The 22489-nt window shown below is 40.9% G+C and overlaps 1 protein-coding gene across 1 annotated transcript in view; it reads left to right on the top strand.

Moving 5' to 3' along the window:
* The first annotated feature begins 87 nt into the window (after positions 1-87).
* The window catches only part of ENPP1 (ectonucleotide pyrophosphatase/phosphodiesterase 1), a 68182-nt gene continuing 45780 nt past the window's right edge, over positions 88-22489 (top strand). Inside the window, exon 1 of the mRNA XM_039240448.1 lies at positions 88-327. Coding sequence (XP_039096379.1) covers positions 88-327 — 240 coding nt within the window. The remainder of the gene's footprint in view (positions 328-22489) is intronic.

Here is a 22489-nt window from a genome sequence, read left to right as displayed (position 1 = left end):
GCGGGCCCGGCGGCGGGCGGGGCGGGGCCGGCGCGGAGCCTATTAAAGGCGCAGCGGGGCGGCGGGCCCGCAGCACCAGGGGCCACGATGGAGCGCGACGTCTGCGCGGGGGACGGGAGCGGCGGCGGCGAGGGCGGCCGAGGCTCCCGGGAGGGCCCGGCGGGGAACGGCCACGACCCGAGCCACGGCCGCGCAGCCCAGGCGCCCGGGGACCGGCAGGCGGCCGCGTCCTTGCTGGCCCCCATGGACATGGGGGAGGAGCCGCTGGAGAAGGCGGCGCACGCCCGCACGGCCAAGGACCCTAACACCTACAAGGTGCTCTCGCTGGTAGGTCGGCGCCCGGGAGGGCGGGGAGGGCGGCGCCCGGCTCCTGCGCCCCGTGCGCGGTCATCACCCCGGGGCCGGAGAGAAACGGCGTTACTGCGGCGGCCCCTCGCCTGCACGCGCTCCGCACTGTTCTTCGCTTTGCCCCCGGGGAGTAGTTCACGTTCACGTTCGCCACTGATGCTTCTAAGGGCCTGCTTAGGAAATCCCAATGTTCAAACGGTCATCTTTGGAAGTGCCCCCTCGCCCCCCGAGAGGGTACGAAGTTTTTAGAAGGGAAAAAGGGCCAACCGGAAAGTTGTTGGAATTACGAACATACATTCCATTTGCATGTTTGTTTTTTGGCTACTCTGCAGAATTCATGCCCTTCTTTGCATTAACTGATTTCGCTTGAAAAGATTTAACAGAGCTCTTTAAGTTTTATCAGGAACTTAACCAAATGCCTTTTCTTTTGGCTCTACTGAGGAATTTCCTTGCAGCTGCTCAGAAATTCCATCAATTTTCTTATGCGATGTGAAGAAACGTTTAAGATTCTTGGTCCACTCTTTTAACCATAGGTTACACGGTTTTTGTTGCCAACAAAAGTAGCCATCGTTTTTCCGCTACTTTGTTAGGACAGTTGCAAGGTCCACAGTCCCTTATTTGAAATGTTGGGGGTAGGGGAGAGATTCATTCTAGATCCATAGTGGGAAGTGCTGTATGGAGAGTCAGAGCCAGGATTCTTGATTTAGTTAGTAATTGCCAAGATCGTGGATAACTCTCCCAAACCTCAATTTCTCATTTGTTACAATGAGGACATCGTCTCCATTGCCCATTGCATAGGATTATTGTGAGGACCCAATGGGAGCAATTTCTGTGTGGCAGTAAGTTGAAAATTGCAAGCAGCCATAATTTTTATTGTATGTATAGTACTTATTATAAAGTAGCATTATCACTGACTATGATTGAGCAGTGCTGTGTAGAAAATCTTTCTCATATATGAAAACTACTTTCCTTTCATAAGCATTTCCATTTTCACTATGTTTCAGGTATGGTGGAGAGGTTATACTTTGAGGAACCAACATTCTTAAAGAGGTGGTATCATATGCTTAGTACTCACAAATTAAGTCTTAAGATTCAAATACTCGCAAACTACATAATTTTTGTATCAGCATATATTTTTGCATCATATATCACTGAGTCTAGAACACATGATATTGATGAGAACTTAGTTTTGATCGATTGAGTCACCTTTTTTTTTCTTTCTGTTAATGGGAGACTTTTGCTTTTAGAACATGATCACTGAAAGATTTAGTATCAGTATTTTTACATGTTTAGCACACTACAGGGTATCAAATAATTGTACATTGAATCTGTGCGTAACTAATGTTAAATCATTTCTAAATGCCTACAGTCTTGAAAGGTTGTTAAATTGCCAATTGCTGTGTTCAGGTTTTAAGTCTTTCCTACTCGTTTACTTATATCCATAATAGGTACTAGCAAAGTCCTATCTTTGAAACCTGCATTTCAGTCTTTGACACATGCAGTCAGCTAAATAGCATTCCATTATGCTCTCATGATGCAACTCTTGCTATTGGATATGGAAGTCTTAGGTCTTACTTCCATAAGTAGTACGATCGTGAATATTTCTTATCCCATTAGGCAGCGTGTTTTGCTGTAACATAATTGAATTGGCAGAGAATTCTTACCTCAAGACTTTTGATGAAATACTGTGGGAAATTAAATACACCTAAACTCAATGCTGTATTTTTGAGATCTTAATTAGTAACTCAAGTGTATGTGAAACCTTGTACCCATTCTTTTTCTTCCCTACTTCAGGACCCTTCTTCCCCCCCAACCCCTCCTCCTTGACTTTCCCCAAATGATACACTTCCATAGGGAAAAGTCTCCAAAAGGATTTTGACAATGACATCAAAGAGTTCTGGAACAGGTCTTCTAGAAAGGAATGGCACTTAGGCATTCCGTTTTTCAAGTTAAAGATCAAAAAGTTGGAGAAATGGACTAATTGCATCTGGTGTTGAGATTACTAGAGGCCAGTCACTGTTATGGGTGTCAGACACAGTTTTTATCCAGGCAGATAATCACAAGAGCTGCCTTCCAGAGGCAACTCTTGAATCTTTCTGAAAATACTTCAGCTAAGTACATTAAATGCTGTAGTAAAGAAGGGAATATCCTGCTCTATCCTCCCTTCTCTTGAAGTATGGTGTTTGATTCCAGGGAAAGAATTGCAGGCTCTGGTGGCTTTTGGCCCTGGGCCCTGGAAATGCTCCTGCTTAGAGGCACTGAGCCAGACTGCGGAAAACTTTAACAGGGCAAATACAAGTAGTAGTCTCTATATGCTTCAGTAGATGTGTTAAATACTGAATGCCTTTCCTTGGTTCCAAAATAAATTTTGAACTGAAATTTTGACTTAAACCGAGGTTGGACTTGAAGATTTGGAAAAAAAAACAACTTGTTCCTGGTATCATTTTAAAGGTAAACTTTCTTTAAAAAAAAAAAAAGTTTATTGTGAGGGAGAGGGGAATCCCAAGCAGGCTCCATACTGTCCAAACAGAGCCTGACACGGGGCTCAGTCTCCCAAACAATACATGAGGTTATGACCTGAGTGGATCAAGAGTCTATGCTTAACTGCCTGAGCCACCCAGGCACCCCAAGAGCAGAAAACTTTTCAACCACAGTGCAGTACGTTTTCCCCAATCTCCAGTGCGATCTTCTACAGCATTGCTTTTGTGTTTGTGACCTGCTGTGCGTATGAATACATCCACCTGTGTATGTGCACAGGGCTTTATGTATGGGTGGTAGTGATTGAAAACTACTTTCACCTTTCAGTGAAAGGTCTTTGTAAGTGGCTGTGGCTTGTTTATCAGAAGTTTGGGTATGAAAATTACTAATTCGGTTAGCTTTTCTCCCCTTTTTACAACACCGTGTCTTATCTCTGAAATACAACATGGAGAACATTCAGTTCTCTCTCTGCTCTTAATCAGACTTGGAATTGGCATTGTTCTTTGGTTTGTAAAATTTAACATCCAGCCAGCCACAGTTTAGCATATTTCAAAATGACGAGAGCATCTTAAAGGTCAGAAAAGTCCCCCATTTGCCTCTTATGGTTTTTGTTTCACATGTTGTGATAAAATGCATCAGTGATTTCTAGGAGCCAAGTAAGATGGTTGTGTTTGCTACCGGACCTAAGATGGTGCCTTAACACCCAACATCGGCTTTTGGTTGAATGAGTGAATGCACTACATTTTTACTTAGACCAAATGACACTTTGCCTTGGAAAAGGGCAGGATGGGAAGATTGTATATATATCCAGACCCACATGACCAGTTGAAGGTCAGGAATTTCAGGAATCTATATATAGACGCACTGGTACATACGGAGCTTGGGTGTAAATTCAGGGATAAGAATAAAACTGGGAAATCATTCCATTAGGGCATTGGGAGATGAAAGAGGCAGTGAATGAGCCATAACCAAGTTTCCAGCCAAGGCCAACCTGCCTTGGGACAGGCCATACAAAGCCTCTGTGATCATTTGCATTCAGAGAAATCTCACTATTGGGCATTCTCTCAGGTACACATGACCCAAGCGTGGCCATCTGGCATGTGTAAGTCAGGTCATCCTGCAGATTCAAAGGAAAGTCTCCTTCACTTGTATCGAGGCCTCTTCTGTTTTTGGTGACTTTGTTATGCCCCAAGTTCAGTCTTTGTGGCTTTTGTGGGGTACTGTTTTCTCCAGCATTGCTTTCTATTACTTCCTTTCTTCTGCTTGGAGTCATATTCTGGTCTCTTTGTCTCTGTCTTACCATCCATACCTCACCTATTTTCGCTCCATTGATACACAGCCATCCTTTCAACATTTTCTTTTTCCCCATGTATTCATTCCACTTGTTCAGGTAACTCTGGACACTCAGTGGTGCTGTCTCCCACCTTCATTATTTCCTAATGATTCTGAGCTGATCTGACCAGGATTCCTAATCACGGCCCCTAGTGGCCATGTTGAGAGACCTTATAAATTCTATCTAATAAAGAACTGAGGATCATTGCCTCATTTACGATATTTACAGAAATTTTTACCACTCTGTCCATGAGTTCCTCCAGCTAGCGTTTTTCTCAGATACTAATATTAAAGGTAAATGAAAATAGTTTTATATTCAGTTTGAGTTTAATAAATTCCATTGTAAAATATCTGTGTGACTTTTAACTCCTAGCAGATGTATTTCATCTGTGTTTATGGGCTTTTTGGACAAGCTAGAAAACTTAATTGTGATTTATAATTGGGGGAGTGAGGGGAGAGGCATTTCATGTTTGAAACAACTTAGGAACAAATAAGCTTTTGGAATAACTTATAATTAATGTTCTACCTTTGGTTAAAATAAACATGCCTTTATCTACCATGAAATATCCCCAAACAAGAAATAAAAAAGTCGTTTAGCAAATGAGTTCAAGGCAGAACATAGATTACTTTTAAGCCTAACAGGAACTGATTTTCAGAAAACAGACTTAAAATAAAAATCCTTTGACACCAAATAAAATTTATTTTATAGTTTATAGTTATGTATTTACCATGGAAAGAAAATATAATTTATTTGAAAGGGCTTTTTTAAAGTTGACCAGAATGTTCAGCTAAATTTTAACTAGAACACTCTTCCCTGAGTATTTTAGTTATCTGAGGTTTAATTACAAGAATTAAGGCAACATCTATAATCTTTATTTTAATCCCTCTAGCTTTTAGATTTTAGAATAAGATTTGGTGGAAATGTGGGCAGTAAAAGTTTACAATTCACAAAGCACTTTGTGAGTTTATTTATTTAAAAAAATTTTTTTATGTTTTATTTATTTCTGAGAGGGAGCGAGTGAGAGCAGTGGAGGGTCAGAGAGAGAGGGAGATAAAGAATCTGAAATAGGCTCCAGGCTCTGAGCTAGCTGTCAGCACAGAGCCCAACGTGGGGCTCAAACCCACGAACCTCGAGATCATGACCTGAGCCTAAGTGGGAGATTTTAACTGACCAAGCCACCCAGGTGTCCCAGCACTTTGTGATTTTAGAAAGCAGTTTCCCAGATACTCAGCAACTCTGAAACAGTGAAGTATGGTGTCAATTAATCCTATTTTACAGATTAGGAAACTGAGGCTCACAGGCATGCAGTCAGGTTTCTCAAACAGCAGAGTGCTTAGGAAAACTGTTAAGGACAACAGATTACTGGGCTCCAATCCCAGAGGTTGTGGTTCAGAAGGATTGAAATTGTTAGGTAAATGTCCATGTCCTTCCTACATTCATATGGTGAAGTCATCAGCCCCTAATACAATGATATTTGGAAGTGGGGTCTTTGGGAGGTGATAAGACTCAGATGAGGTTGTGAAGGCAGGCTGTCATGGTGGGACTATAGTAAGGAGCCTTACAGGAAGGGGAAGAGAGGAGATCTGAGCCATCTCCTTCCCTTCCTTCCCCCATGACCATCTGACACTGAGGAAAGGTCCTGTGAAGACATAGTGAAAGACGAAGCCAGAAAGAAGAGAGTCTTCACCAGGAAGCAATTTGGCCAGCACCCTGATCTTGGACTTGGCAGACTTGGACCACGAGAAATTTGTTAGATGACCCAGTCTATGACATTTTGTGACAGCATTTTGAGTGGCACTAAGATAGGAATGGACCCAAGGAATCTGCATAATTTTAACAATTACCTTAAGTTGTTAAGGTGTAGTTGGTTCATTTAGTCTATTTCTAGAAAGAGTGGGTTAAATTTATAGGCGAAAGTCATATGCCATCTGTAAGTAGAAAACCATGCTAGGCCTTTTCACTACAGATTTTTATTTTGGATTAATGGCCATCCCATTTATTTTCCTTTTTTATCAGTGTGATGTCAATAATCACGTGTTATTCTGAGCTTCCAATGTATACAAATTTTGAGGAAAGTGATGTCATCTTTTTAATTTGAGTTTCCTTCTTTTTTAATTTCTATTTATTTTTTTGTTTTGGGAGAGAAAGACCGCATGGGAGGGCAGAAAGAGACAGAGAGAGAGAGAGAGAGCGAGCGAGCGAGCGAGAAGAATCCCAAGGAGGCTCTACACTGTCAGTAGAGTGCTATATGGGGCCGGAACTCCTGCACCATGAGATCATGACCTGAGTCAAAATCCAAGAGACACTTAACTAACTGGAGCCACCCAGGCACCCTTGAGTTTCCTTTTTAATACATTTTTAAATATACTAGAATAGGAAAAGAGTCCTGATAGAAAGTCATTTTGAAGGGAGTGAATTTTCACAAGCGTGTCTCATTTGTGGATTGATCGTTTTCTCACCGAATCTTAGGATTTTACATAGATTTAGGTGGCAGACATTCTATCAAAGGCATGGTTTGAGATTCTTAAAGAGTATTCTATCTTGGTTTTCAGGAATTATTTCAGAGCAAGTAATTTGTTTCTAGAGCTGATTTCTTTCCTTTGAAAAGGTTTTTGACATCTGGGGCCTACGTAGGGTCTGTCATGGAGAGAGAAATGGAAAGGAACTCGAGTAGTTTTTTATGATGCTGTTGTGCTGGAAAATAAAATACAACTGTCATTATGAAATTTTTCCAAATAGTCTCCAGTTGCTCCAGAGTAACTTTATTTTGAATAAATAGGTTTATAAGCAAAAGACAACACCAGTAGAACCAAGTTTCAAAAGCCCCACATATTTCAGACCGCAGCCCTCCACCTGTGGTGAATGGGTCCCATGGCTTCCAAATAATTTTAGCAACAAAACTAAGATGTCATCTGCCCATTTCACCATGGTGACCTTGACGCTGATGGCCTGAAAACAATAGCAGGGACCACTGCTGTCACCTTAGCAGGAGCCAAGGCAGTGAGTGGCACCGGCAGTATCAGTAGTCATGCCCATGCACACAACGAAGTCAGTTTCACTGAGAAGAAATGTACTGGATGAGGCAGTAAAAATGTCCTTGATGAAGCAGATTTTATTACATCTCTACCTTAAATTACCTACCTCTTTAATAGGTGGGAAATTGGAAGTTTGCGTGGCTGTGTCCTAAAGTGCTGTTGTTTTCTGGAGGGAAAACTAACTCTGTGATTGAGTAGTGACCCGGACTGGCTCCTTTTTTTCATGAAACACCAGTTTGCATTTTTTCTTTTTCTTTTCTTTTTCATTTTTCTTTGAAAGAACAACTGACATGCACTGGTTATTTAGATGGCCCATATTTTATCAAGATGAGTAATGTTCGCTTCTCACTTCAAGGAAAACAAATTAAGGTACCTGTTGCCTGTGGTAAAATCCAGTCTTTTCAGTAAAAATCAGAATTTTGGAACAGTTGTACCTGTTGTATGATTGATAGCTTCCCAAACTTTTTAAGACTTTTCTGAAGAAATTGATGGAGATAGTAAAGAGTTTGACTTTTTTTTTTATAAGGTATAATGATGTGTCAACATTGGAAAGAACTATGTAACTCAGTGAAGCAATATTTTCCAAGGAATCATTGGATGAGTTACAAAACTGTGAATGGGTGTTAGTTTCATTCAAAGGGCAAGATAGACTAAGGGATTTTCATGTAACAGTATGAAAAGTTTATTAATGTTGTTTCAAGTTTCATGTTGCACTTTGCCTTTAAGAAATTACCACTTGGATTTGGGTGGGGCAGCTGGGTGGCTCAGTTGGTTAAGTGTTTCACTTTGGCTAAGGTCATCATTTCAGGGTTCATGGGGTTGCGCTCTGTGCTGAAAGCTCAGAGCCTGGAGTTTGCTTCATTTTCTGTGTCTCTCTTTGTCCCTCCCCCACTCATATTCTGTCTCTCTTTGTCTCGCAAAAAATGAATAAAATTGTAAAAACAAAAATTTGGTGTGGTTTTAAAGAATGTCCTCAGTTATCTAAAAAGGCTTCTTAGGGTCTTCTGTAAGTTTTAAGAGTATAAGGGGATTCTGAGAGCAAAAGTTTTAAGATCTGCTTTTTAAAAATATTTTTTAATGTTTTTCTTTTAAAAAAAATTTTTTTTTAATGTTTTATTTGTTTCTGTGTGTGAGAGAGAGAGCGTGAACAGGGTAAGGTCCGAGCGAGGGAGACACAGAATCCGAAACAGGCTCTGAGCTAACTGTCAGCACAGAGCCCTACACGGGGCTCGAACCCATGAACTGAGATCACCCCCTGAGCCAAAGTCAGATGCTTAACGACTGAGCCACCCAGGCGCCCCTAATGTTTTATTTATTTCTGAGAGAGAAAGAGAGAGAGAAAGACAGAGACAGAGAGAGAAACAGAGAGACAGAGACAGACAGACTGTGAGCAGAGGAGGGTCAGAGAGAGACTGAGACACAGAATCTGAAGAGGCTCTAGGCTCTGAGCTGGCTATCAGCACAGAGCCCAACGCAGGGCTCAAACCCACGAACCATGGGATCATGACCTGAGCCGAAGTCGAACACTTAACCCGTAAGAATATCTGCTTTAAGGAAAGGTGTACACTCAATACTATTTTAGGAAAGGATATTAAGACATAAAAAGAATGGGCCAGTTATGACTATTGTATCTTTACAGTATGATAAATATGACTATCTTTCTAGATTCCAAAATACTTCATCTACTACCTCTTTTGGTCTAAACCCACATCTCTGCCATTACCTCCGTTTAGAGATGAGAAATCAACGCTCAGATATTTGGAGGAGTTTCTAAGAGTTTCTGTTAATTCTCCTAATCTTATCCCTGTAGCTTATTGATACACAGTTTTGAAGTCAGACAGATTTGGATTTAAATCTTGATCTGTTATTAGCTGCTTGAATGTAGGAAAATAACTTAAGTTTCCTGAATATCACCATCCATAAGGTAGACATGATCAAATCATCATGGATGTTATTAAGAGAATTAAGTTAGATAACATACAAAGCATGACACAAAATGTGCCCTGAATGTGTCATTTTTCCTGTGATTATTGATAAACTTTAGTGTGACTGAATTTTTTTATTTTTCTTTACTCAGAAGACATTCACATCCTTGCTACTCTGCAGACCTCAGCCTCACCTCCTTGGCACCTGTACAAAATGCAGAATCTTGGGCCCTGCCCTCAGACCTTCCCAACCAGAATCTGCATTTTTGCAGATCACCAGGGGATTGGTCTACATGTTCAGTTTGAGAAGCAGCACTCCAAAGTACCATGACATGGTGGAGAAGGCATACCAGCCTGAATTTCTTTAGTTCGGGGTGCTAATTAACTTGTTCTTACACAGACTTCATACATGGTGCTGTGATTTAAAAAAAAATTACTGAATATTCCTTCATGACCTCAACTGTGTGTTGGCTTTGGGTTGAAATGGCGCTACTGCCGGTTGCATTTGGCCCATTCTTTCCTTGGACCTCAGAGGTACCTTGATTAAAGTAGCCCATTCATTGTTCTTGTTGCCAGTACAGGACCTGACATATACTGTCTCGGACCTGACATATACTGTCTCTTTCCTCCATCACGTGTGCAGTTTCCATCTCTCAGGAGCCGACCTGTGCTCTCATTTTGTTTCTTGTACTTTTAACTGCCTTTTCCTTACTCTGCCCTGGCTTGTCCTTTAATTGCTCTTTATTGCTCTCAGCCATGCTAGTCTTCTGCCTTTGCTGTGATCTGATAAAATTTGGACTTCCTTCCAATTCAAACATCCATATGAATATCAAGCAGGTTTCACTTTTTACATCAGATCATCAATAGAACTCTTCAGTTCAGACTTTCCACTGCCAGTACCTTCTCCACAATCAACAACATACTTGACACAAAACCAAAACAAATCTTAGGCCAGTGCATTTTCAGGTGGCATTGAATCAGGTTAAGGGTCCTGGGCATGGAGTTTATTCCATAATACTTGTCATCCAACAAACACGTAGGCCTCCTGTAGAGTGCCATCCAGCAGGATTTAAATAAGAATTTCCTGGAAACTAGGAAACAGGTGAATGGAGTATATTGAGGTGGGAAGGGTGTAGGTTAGGAGCATTATGAATAGATTATGTTATTTTTGTCTCTTTGAATTAACCAAAGACATAAGTACAAAACAACTCTACTTGTACACTAAAATACCTTACCAGTCAGCTCAAAAGAAGCAAATATGGAGAATGTTGGCATATAAAAGTATTTATATATTCGTCATCTCTTGGAAAGTTTTTTTGTGAAAATATTTATTTTGAGAGAGTGAAGGAGTGGGGGAGGGGCAGGGAAAGAGGGTGACAGAATCGCAAGCAGGCTTCACACTGTCAGCACAGAGCTGGATGTGGGGCTCTGAACTCACAAACCCATGAGATCATGACCTGAGCTGAAATCCAGAGCAGGACGCTTAACAGACTGAGCCACTCAGGCGCCCCATGTCTGGAAACTTTTAAAGGAAAAGAGAACATTGATTTTTCTGGGATGATTCAAGCAAGTTTTAAGAGACAGGGGTCATGTAAAAAGTCTGAAACTTGAAGTTCTAGGAAGTAGTTATTGTGTGACCTTTGAACATTTGCTCTTCTCTGACTTTCAGTTTCTTTGACCCTAAATACAAGGGATTTGGAGTAGCTGGCTTTATTCTAGTATATGAGCTGCCGAAGCGAGCACTAGGTGGCTTTATTCTAGGTCTAAAATCTTTGCATAGAGAGCTTCTAATTTTCCCCGTGTTTAAAAACACCACATATTACAGATATGTAAAGTTCAGAAAATGTGAAAAAGAATAAGAAAATAGAGATTGCAGCCTTCTCATCTGCTATTAATATTTTTTAACCTCAGGACATTTCCATGTGTATATATCACTTCCTTTTTTAACAAAACTGAGATCACGCTATAGATACTGCTCCATTTCTTTTTTATGTTCTATGAGGAGGTTTAGTCAGTGCTAGACAGCTTTTTATCCTTTCAAGATAGGATTTCTAGACTTTTATTTTACTAGTTCATGGGGGAAGCTTTGAAAGCCTCTACTCATACCTCAGGCTTCGTCCCCAATAATTAAAAAGAATTTTTTTTAGAACACATTTTTTTGTTTTCTTCATGCCTCAGCTTTACCTCCACTGCTCAGGCTTCTTTCTTATGGTTCGGTTGTTTCTCCTAAACATAATACATGAGGGGAAATGTGTACCCCTAAACTCAACCTTCTTTTTGCCTATTTCTCATTGCTTGAATACCGGTGTTACCACTTGGGGACTGGACTTGTCAGCTCCATCCCGTCATAGCAGTGCTGCAAGTCTGTGACATGTGTGGCCATGGATGAGGCCATATTTATCAGGCACTTAAAGTAGACCCTTGTGCGTGGTCTGAGCTCTGGGGGTGTTTGGTGAATTTATACATGCCTTTATGGAGTTGACGTGAAGCACTTTTTCTCCTTTGACTGGCCCAGTTGTATGATGTAAGAGGTAGCACACCTGATGGCTGGTAAGTCCGATCTGGGACCCACATGTTAGGGGGACTCTGTGTCCCTTCTGTAAGATGGGACATGCGTACGTTATCTGCCTAATTTGGATTTAGATGTTCTAAGACTCAGATCATTTTCAACTTCTGACCTTATGGTACCATGCCCGCAGAGAGTCAGACAGGGTCTGCAGATGCCTGCCCCCCCCCCCCCCCCCGGGTCTCAGCTCTGCTGAAATATACCTTCCAGTATCGTCAGCTCAGACTTGTACTGTTTCCAAATACCCTTTGTATTAATTATTTCTGTTTTCTACCCCGGGAGTTGTTTTTTTTTTTTTTTTTAACTCCCTGTTTCTTACCTGACACCAGACCCTCCCTGGGACCCAACTCCGTTTCTCCTCTCACAGGAGACCTCCCTTAGCTACTCTTTGGCTCCATCTCCCCTGTCCCTGAAGGTCTCAGTTGCTACTCAGTCATACAGAGGTCATAGAGCTTAGCGGTTAAGGGCAGACTGCTGGAATTACCTGTCTTTGCCAATAGCCTTTGTGTGCAGATCCATTAACTTGCAAGTCCTTTAACTTCTCTGTGCCCTAGTTTCCTCATCTGTGAAATGGGGATAATAACAGTAGCCAGCTACCTCAGAGATTTGTTTTAAAGCTTAAAGGAATTAATATATCTAAACGAATTAGAAAAGTACCTGAGAGAGTGTAGATGCTAGATTAGGGTTTATTGTTATTGCTGGAGCTGGTAACTTACTATACAAATATTTAGAGTTCCTACTGTGCGAGCAATCCTGTGTAAGAAGCTGGAGGCTAAATGGAGGCTAGGGGAAGGGAAAGACTTCCTTTCTCATATTTCACCCCCACAGGACCAGAGAGTTCTCAAAGCGTCCTACAAGATTGCCTCAAGTTGCAGAGGTGATAAGTGTTGCCTAGAAGCTATGCGAGGGTCTTGAGGGGGAGTGCTAAGGAGAAGGTGACTTAGTCACAGAGGTTGAAGCTGTTCTGGGGGAAGTGACTGGTGGGCAGAAGAGGATTCTGAGGTGGGCAGCCCCAGGTACACAGGCCCCAGGATAGCAGGGAGTAGGGTCCATCCCTGAATTGGGAGGAGACCAGGGAGGCTGGAGTGCAGAGGTGTGTGATGGGCGATGAGGCTAGAAAGGGGGCCTGGGAACCAGGTCCAGGCAGGGCCTTGCAGACTATTCTGCAGATTTTGCTTTTTCCACAAGATTTTTAAGAGCAATTGGAAATCACTGAAGTGTTTTTCTGTTTGTTCTTCTTGTTTCTGTTTTCATTCTTAGTGACAAAATCTGGTTTACATTTTGTTTGGAAAGACCATTTTAGTTTTTTGGGTTTTTTAAATGCTTTTATTTCTTTTTTTATAAATTTTTTACATGTTTTTATTTATTTCTAGGAGAGAGAGAGACAGCGTGAGCAAGGGAGGGTCAGAGAGAGAGAGGGATATACAGACTCCGAAATAGGCTCCAGGCTCTGAGCTGGCAGTCAGCACAGAGCCCGATGCGGGGCTTGAACCCACGAACCGCGAGATCATGACCTAAGCGAAAGTCGGACGCTTAACTGACTAAGCCACTCAGGTGCCCCTAAATGTTTTTATTTCTGAGAGAGAGAGAGAGAGAGAGAGAGACAGACAGACAGACAGACAGAGCGTGTGAGCAGGGGAGGGTCAGAGAGAGGGAGGCACAGAATCTGAAACAGGCTCCAGGCTCTGAGCTGGCTTTCAGCACAGAGTCCAACGCGGGGCTTCAACCCATGAACTGTGAGATCATGACCTTAGCTGAAATCGGATGCTTAACCGACCCGAGCTACCCAGGTACCCCAGACCATTTTAGTTTTAATGGTAGGAACAAATTAAAGAGCATGGCAGGTGATGAAGACATGCTTTTACTTTTTTACTTGGGTGTTTCATAACTGCTTTCTCTTTCCTGCTTGATCATAAGTTCCGTATGTAGCTGTTTGAATTAAAATTTACATCAGCTAAAGTTCTATGAAATAAAAAGGAACTCAGTTCCTCAGAAGTGTCACAGCAGCCACTTTAAGGGCTCAGCAGTGAGGCTACCAAATGGGACAATGCAGGCAAATGCTGCATTAGCGTCTTAAAAGCTGCTGTTGCTAGGACTTGAAGGTTGTAATATTATAGGGTTTTGTTTTACTTTTATAGTTCTTCCAGCAAGTAATAATGAAAATGTACATGGAACAAATGTTCTTTGTTCAAGAAACATTTGTTAGAACCAAAGAAATTGCTCAAAAGGGTTAATTTTGTGATTTCATACAAATGTAATTTTAAGATGTTTTTTAATCCAAATGAATGAGTGTAATGATGGTGACTTAAGCCTAAATATACACATTAAAAGGTGACACATTTCTAAAATTATGTTCCCTCCTAAATTATAAATCCTTATATTCCCTTATAATTTTTGAGTTCTGTCTTTAAGTTTCCACCGTAATTGTGACCAGTAACCACCCTGTCTCTTCTGAAAGTGATTGTTTGCTATCTCCTGGTTATCCCATTTTCTGTCCTTGGGAAGAATTACCAGGAATCCTCTGGGTCGTCTTTTTTGTTGTTGATTTCCCTCTGAGCCCATCTTTCAAGAATAAGTGGAAGGTACGCTTCTGATCATCATGTTCGAAAAATTATTTTGGGGAAAAAAACCAGGGACAAATCACATGAACTTAACTGAGCACAATGTCCTTTCTCCACCTTTTGTGTTTTATCTCTGATCTGCCATCTGTGAAGGCAAGATACCTGCCCAGGCAAGAAAAACAGCATACCTTGGATAAAAACCCATAGTTCCTTACCTTTCAGTCCATTTGTTTTGTCCCGCAGCCTGAGGGTAGGAAGAGCTGACTTGTACCATGAATGAACTGCTTTTCCTCCCTTTTCTATCTCATGGGCTTAACAGACTTAAAATTTTTTTGCTCTAAAATCATTTACTAGTACTTTTATTTAATGACTCCTGTCTTTCTTGATCGAAACTTCAAAAGAAACCCTGTTTTCAGGATTATTTTGGCAGTGTGTTTTTTTTTTCTTGTAATCCAACTGAAGCAAGATCTAACACACACACGTACGTATGTATGTATGTTTCTAGGAGACTGAGAATGAAAAACATGAATCCTCAAAATGTAAGGTTCTTTGCCTATATTCACTTTAGATTAGGCCTTTAAGCATCTTTTTTTTTTTTTTTAAATGGTTTTATTTATTTTTGAGAAAGGGACAGTGTGAGCAGGGGAGGGTCAGAGAGAGAGGGAGTCACAGACTCTGAAACAGGCTCCAGGCTCTGAGCTGGCAGTCAGCACAGAGCCTGACGCAGGGCTCGAACCCACGAACCGCGAGATCATGACCTAAGCGAAAGTTGGATGCTTAACCGACTGAGCCCACCCAGGTGCCCCTAGATTAGGCCTTTAGATTAGGCCTTGGGGTGTGTGTATGTGTGTGTGTGTGAGAGAGAGAGAGACAGAGAGAGACAGAGACAGAGAGACAGAGATCACTTGCACTGTTCACCAGGGCCCCTAGATTAGGCCTTTAGATTAGGCCTTGGTGTGTGTGTGTGTGTGTGTGTGTGAGAGAGAGAGACAGAGAGAGAGACAGAGACAGAGAGACAGAGATCACTTGCACTGTTCACCAGGGTCCAATCAGAAAAAGGCCATACTTGGTAATTTAACCAAGAGACTTTAATGAGAAACAAGTTGTGCAGGCATTGGGCGGACTTAAGACTGAAAGCCAGAGGGGGATAGTGTGGCAATGAGGCAGCCCCATGAATGGGAGCAGAAAGGAGCTGTCAGCCCCTGGAGGGCAGGAGGGGCAAAGGCAGAAGGTGGAGCAGCCGGAGCCTGGATGATGACCAGCTTGCATTGGTCTGGTGCGGCACAGCTAAGGAACCAGTACTGATACATACAGCCTTATTGACTAGCGTCCTCGCTCTAGTCACATTTCCTTAGTTTTCCTTTTCTGTTTGCTGTTCCCTTATCCCGTCCAGGAACACCATTACGTTTTGTTGTCTCATCTCCGTAGTTTCCTCCTGCCTGTGCTTCTCAGACTTTCCTTGTTTTGGATGACCTTGACAGTTTTGAGGAGTACTAGTCATGTATTTTGTGGAATGTCCTGCAATTGCGGTTTGTCCGACGGTTTTCTCACGGGTAGAGTGGGAACATTCACTTCGGGGAGGCAGACCACTGAGGTGGTGTTTTTCAGCTTTCTTCACTGTACAGATGCTCTTTTTTGTACTTTTCCATCCTGTACTCTTTGGAAGCCCCACCCATACTTACAGAGTAGAGTATGTTCTACTCTGGAGGTGGTTCATCTACATCAATTATTTGGAAATCTTCTGTACCGGAGATTTGTCTATTCTTATTTCTACAGTCATTTGTTTATATCAGTTTGAACTCCTTGATATTTATACTTTGGACTGTAATCCAAAAATATGTTATTTGTACTTTAGCCCAAATTGTTCCCCGCTCTGGCTGTTGGGAGTTGGGGCCCTATTACTGTGTGTGTGTGTGTGTGTGTGTTAACACTTCCTTTACTTTCTGGTACTACAAGAGGATCCAGACATTCAGGCTCATTTTATCCTATTTTCCCTCCTGAACATTTACTAATAGTCTTAACACTATAAACTAGTGAGTATAAACCTGTCTACTTTTCCACTTGAAAATTAGAAGTGAACTTACATAAATATTTGTGCCTAAACTCTGTGCCTCTAGCAAAGGGAGCAAAATGCACATCACATCGCTCACATCCCTACATCACTGCATGGAGTGATTTTTTTTTTAGGCATTTTCTTCCTCAAGGGAAGTGCTGAGAACCAGATCATGACTGAATGAGGCTGGCCATTGTATATTTCAGCAGAGTCAACCATTCCACTCCTTCATTTATCATTTTACCTTGGGAATGATTTAGGCACAAAATCTTAGAAAAAGGAAGCGTATTCTCTCCTGTGGTCAGAGTGGCATACTGGTTGGTACTACCAACTTGATAAATTCATCTGTTTCAGCATCTGGTCATCAGCTGTGTAGATTCAAAGCCCTGTCATGGTATTTGATGAATCAGGAATTTGGAAAAAGCCTGGCCGGGCAGATGTGGCTCAGGGTCTGTCATGTGGTTGCAGTCAGATAGTGGCTGAGTTGCAGCAGCATGGAGGGGGGCATCTAGAAGCTGGCTAGGCATCATGCTCCCGGGTGGGGCCTTTGCCTGTGGTCTGTATGCATGCACAGCATAGATTGGACTTGGAGTGTGATAGCCTCCGAGTAGACTGTGTACATGGAGGCTGAAGGCTTTAAGAGGAAGCATTCTGGTAATGGATTTCTGTAATTTCAAAATAATTGGTCAATGTTTCTATTATTCAGGTCTACCATAATGCAGTATTTTTATTCAGTTTCTTAACAGAAATTTTACGTTCTTTGCATATTTTTTGCTATTTTAAATATTGCTGCAATAAAGAACTATCTATATGCATGTCCGTATATGCTTATGTGAAGATTTCTAGCAGATGAATTATTAAATTTGGAATGGCAGGGGCGGTGAATCTGCATTTTGAGTTTAGGTAGATTAAGTGACCTTTTGGGAAGGAACATATATTTCTATAAAGACAGTGGTAAAGTAGTTGTCTCATATCCTTGCCAACATCTGTAATTATTAATCTTTTTAATGATCCTCAATTTTGTTGGCTAAAAAAGGGACTCTGTTTTCAATTCTTTGATTTTTAATGAGGGTAAATGTATTTTTATTAGCTGTTTTTCTTTTTTGCGTAGTTTATTATTTTTGGTATTTGAAAACGGTGGATTATGTTTTCCTACTTGGTTTTTATTCACTCATTATCTGTCCTGGACATTTACCTTCTGTCGTATGTTGACAGTGTTTTATCCTAGTTTCCCCATTCTAGTTTTTTTAAAAAATTTTTTAATTTTTTTTAAAAATTTATTTCTAGGAGAGAGCGAGCGAGAGTGAGCGAGCGAGCAGGGGAGGGTCAGAGAGAGAGGGAGTCACAGACTCTGAAACAGGCTCCAGGCTCTGAACTGGCAGTGAGCACAGAGCCCGACACGGGGCTCAAACCCACGAACCGCGAGATGACGACCTAAGCGAAAGTCGGACGCTTAACCAACTAAGCCACCCAGGCACCCCAATTTTTTAATGTTTTATTTATTTCTGAGAGAGTTATTTATTTCTGAGAGGGAGAGAGAGAGAGAGAGAGAGAGAGAGAGAGAGAGACAGTGTGAGCAGGGGAGGGTCAGAGAGAGAGGGAGATACACAATCTGAAACAGGCTTCAGACGCTGAGCTAACTGTCAGCACAGAGCGCAACATGGGACTCGAACCCACGAACCCATGAGATCATGACCTGAGCTGAACTGAGCCACCCAGGCACTCCCCTCCCCCTCCAGTTTTTCTTGTGGCTGACATTACAGACATTTCCTATTTTTATGGATCAAGTATATTAACTTCTCCATTCAAATTTTTGGGGTTTGTGCCATCCTTGTGATGGTGTTCACCACCCTAAAATTATAAAAATATTTGCCAGTAGTTTTCTTCTAGTGGTTTCATGATAAACTTTTAAATATTGGCTCCATCAGTCATTTTGTTTTGTTACAAGGCAAGAGATCAAAATCCAGTTTATTAAACATATTTCTAAAGATCTTTTCTCAATTGCTTTTCTTTCGAGACCAAAGTAAGTCAGATTACATAAAGAAAAGCCACAAAAATGTAGTTTGCTAACCAAACATAAGCAACAGTTAAATAAGCCATCAGACCAAGAACAGAGTGATATCTAATAATTGTATCATCGCTGGTGGGCATGACACTTGCATGGGTGTAAACAGAAGCCCTGGTGGCAGGAGGCTGTATGTGAGGAGTTACCCTCCAGACTTTTGGAGAGTGACCCCTGCTTTGTGTTTAGGTGTTTTCTGTTCCTTTCTGTTCCTTGTTCATTAGGTGCTTACGTTCAAGATTCAGTGAGGGCCTACAGGTCATGGAGTGAAGGCTGCCATCTGAGCTAGATCTCTCTTGGAACCATCACTTTATAATACTGAAACAGCCACCAAAGGCATCAAATGACTGTTTTACCCTTGACCTTTAACTTCAGAGAGAAATGGTCTGTGAGAGCAATTGGTGAGATCTTAGAGAAGTGATTTGCTGGATATTCTTCCCTTTGTAGTGTCTGGCACTTTTTGAAACAAAAATAAATGAACAGATTTTTCTTTTATATATGTGAGATGATGGATGGATGTTAGCCAAACCATCATGCTGTGTGTCTTCAACTTCTATAGTGATGTATGTATGTCAATTATTTCTCAATGAAACTGGAAAAAATTTAAATGAACATAATAGGAAAGAGAGAAGAACTGATAATTCAGCTCTCTGGAGGCCTTATAGCGTCCCAGGAAAAATTTTGACTCTGAAGGATATTGCTCAGGTGAGTTTCTGAGCCCCCTTCTGCTTTGCCTGCAGAAGTAAGGCTCTGGGGATGGTGTTTTCCAGTTCTTTTTATGACAACAGGCCTAATATTATTCCACTGGCCTGTGTTCAGCCAAGACTTTTTTTCAAGTTTTTATTTAAATTAGTTAATAAAAAGTTTAATATTAATTTCAGGTGTAGAATTTAGTGATTCATCACTTAAGCATAACACCCAATGCTCATCACAAGTGCCCTCCTTAATCTCCATCACCCATTTAACTCCTGCGTTCCTCCTTTCCAGCAAACCATAGTTTGTAGTCTACAGTGAAGAGCGTGTTTTATGGATTGCCTCTTTTTCTTCTATATTCATCTGTTAGGTTTTTTAAGTTCCACATATGGGCAAATATGATATTTCCCTTTCTCTGACTGACTTATTTTGCTTAGCACAGTACTCTATAGTTCCATCCAAGTTGTTGCAAATGGCAAGATTTCATCCTTTTTTATGGTTGAGTAATATTCTATTGTGTACATATACTACAAATTCTTTATTCATCAGTTTATGGACATCTGGGCTTTTTCCATAATTTGGTTATTGTTGAAAATGCTGCTATAAACATTGGGACTCCTGTGTCCTTTTGAATCCGTGTTTTCCTATCCTTGGGTAAATGCCTCACAGTGCAGTTGCTGGATCTTAGGGTAGTTCTATTTTTAACTTTGAGGAACCTCCATATTGTTTTCCAGAGTCAGCCAAGAATCTTTTTTAAAAATGTTTATTCATTTTGTGAGAGAGACAGAGACCTCATGAGTAGGGGAGGGGCCGAGAGAAAGAGAGAGAGAGAGAGGGAGAGAGAGACACTGAATCTAAAGCTGGCTCCAGGTTCCAAGCTGAAAGCACAGAACCTGATATGGGGCTTGAACCCACAAACTGCAAGATCAATACCTGCACCAAAGTTGTAAGCTCAGCTGACTGAGCCACCCAGGTGCCCCAAGAATCTTAATACATTTACATATTTGTGGTAATATTCCTTAAGAGAAGAGGTATAGGAGATGGGGTCAGGAGTGATCCAAGTAAAGGTAGGATCAATTGTCAGAGAGAAGTAGATTCATAGATATTTTAGGTTTATCAGGCACCATAGAAAATATTCCATCCCAATGTGGGGACTATAGATGAGGTGGCTTCTTTGGTACCACAGAGCTCCGAATGTTAATATACATCGTCATTTGAATATAAAAGCATGAGAGTTATTGGTCTTTTTGTGATCAGGGCCACAATTTTGCCATACTTACATCTTTAATTGAAAATAGTTATGATTTTAATTTCCTTATGGTTTATGGCAAAGTACTAACATTGTTTTCTTAAGCAAGACTTTTAATTTGGTATTTTATTTTAACCTGCTCTAAAAAGATTATTTTTCAATTATTGTCACAAGTCCCTATTCGCTATTAATATGAGCTTTCTTTGAGACTTTTCTTCAAATGCTTGCTTAATGAGAATAAGGTCTTTGAAAATCAGAGAATTGATGAATATTTGCTTAAGTATCAAAGATGCCAAAAAGCTCTTTTCTAGACTACTAATTCTAGTTAAGGGAAGAATCTCATAGTTTTATCAGCCCAAAAGACTAGTTCAAGCAATTGTGAAATTTGCTTATTCAACATATTTTGAACTGCATATTTTATCAGCAGTTCCCAACAGATTTATGTCAGATGTTGAGCATTGTCTTCTGTTTTTTATATACATAGTGTCAGACTTCAATGTTCTAAAATATCTGTTTGCTATTTTCTTTCTTTTTTTTTTTTTTAAATTTTTAATGTTTTATTTATTTCTAGGAGAGAGAGAGAGAGAGAGAGCGTGAGCAGGGGAGGGTCAGAGAGAGAAGGAGTCACAGACTGAAACAGGCTTCAGGCCCTGAGCTGGCAGTCAGCACAGAGCCCGACGTGGGGCTCGAACCCACGAACCGCGAGATCATGACCTAAGCGAAAGTCGGACGCTTAACTGACTAAGCCACTCAGGTGCCCCTGCTATTTTCTTTCTTTCTCATTTAGGAAAAGCCCCGGAGTGACACATGGTAGCATTTAAGGGAGCCAGTATTTAAAATAATAATTATTTAAGGATTTCTATTTTGTGTTCTACTAAACTGCTCTACCTCCTTCTGACTTTATTTCTCTTTTTTTAAGATACTAAAAAAAGAACCCACATATTCCAAAGAAGAGTATGTGGTTTTTCACTGTGAACATACTTCCCCTTATTTAACAACTAGAAGCTACTTTGATAAAGTCTGTTAAACTAAGCCTGCTCCTTATTTCCCCTACTTACTAAGTATGAGACGTATTTGCCATTAAAAAAAAATGCAACAGATTCATAGCATGATTTCTGTTTGAAATGGTGGCATACACTCAGCAATTCTGTTAATCAGTATTGTAAAAAACATGCGCTGATGATGGAGATTTAGAAGGCCAACTAAAATTTCTGTGATATGTCTTTGAAGATTGTTTCTCTCACTTAATGTTTATTTTTGAGACAGAGAGAGCATGAGCAGGGGAGGGGCAGAGAGAGAGGGAGACACAGAATCTGAAGCAGGCTCCAGGCTCTGAGCTGTCAGCACAGAGCCCGATGTGGGACTCACTGCAAGATCATGACCTGAGCTGCAGATGCTTAACTGACCGAGCCACCTAGGTACCCCAACATCTCTCACTTTAAAACCAATATTTCCCCCTTTATGTTTGTGGAAAGTGCTGTACTGGTATCCTTGGAGCAGATTTTTTTTTTAAGTCCACAGTACTAGGAATGCTCTGAGAGACAGTGCTGTGGCTTGTGATCTTAGCTTGTTGTGATAGAGTGTTCCTAAAAGTACTTTAGCAGCTGAGTTCGAGGAGGTAGTACTGAGGTGTACCTCATATGCACGGATCTTTGTAGATCCAAAAGAACCCTCTGTTGTCATCAGTCTTCTGATTGGTCCTTTCAGTTACTCTTAGAAGCAGTGGTTTGATAACATGGTTTTGTCCAAGACCCTAGGGACTTTTAGGGTTCTGTTGTCCATGTGTGTATGTGTGTGTATGGATGTGTGTGGTTTAATAAGTTGCTAGTTACTCCTTAAGACTTGTAAAATGACTATTATATCTTTTGTTCTAGCACCTGTCCTTATAGTCTTCCACCTATATTAGCCATAAGATGATACATATTACTATGATGATTTCTGTGAGTCTTAATTGAGGCTTATTAATGAGATAATAAAAAATATCACTATTTCTGTAATTGCTAAAACTGACATAATTATGTGGATAAAGGACATTCTACTTAAGACAGTTAACTTATTAGTTGTCCCCTGATACAGCACAGGGAGGCATTAATATATTTTTTTTTAATTTTTAATGTTTTTTATTTATTTCTGAGAGAGTGTGGACAGGGGAGGGTCAGAGAGAGAGGGAGATACAGAATCTGAAA

Source organism: Hyaena hyaena, unplaced genomic scaffold (genome assembly GCF_003009895.1).
Source record: "Hyaena hyaena isolate Hyena2069 unplaced genomic scaffold, ASM300989v1 scaffold_178, whole genome shotgun sequence".
In the NCBI taxonomy this organism is placed as follows: Eukaryota; Metazoa; Chordata; class Mammalia; order Carnivora; family Hyaenidae; genus Hyaena; species Hyaena hyaena.
The sequence above is the reverse complement of the archived record's forward strand: the minus strand, read 5'-3'. Positions and strand labels throughout refer to the sequence as shown.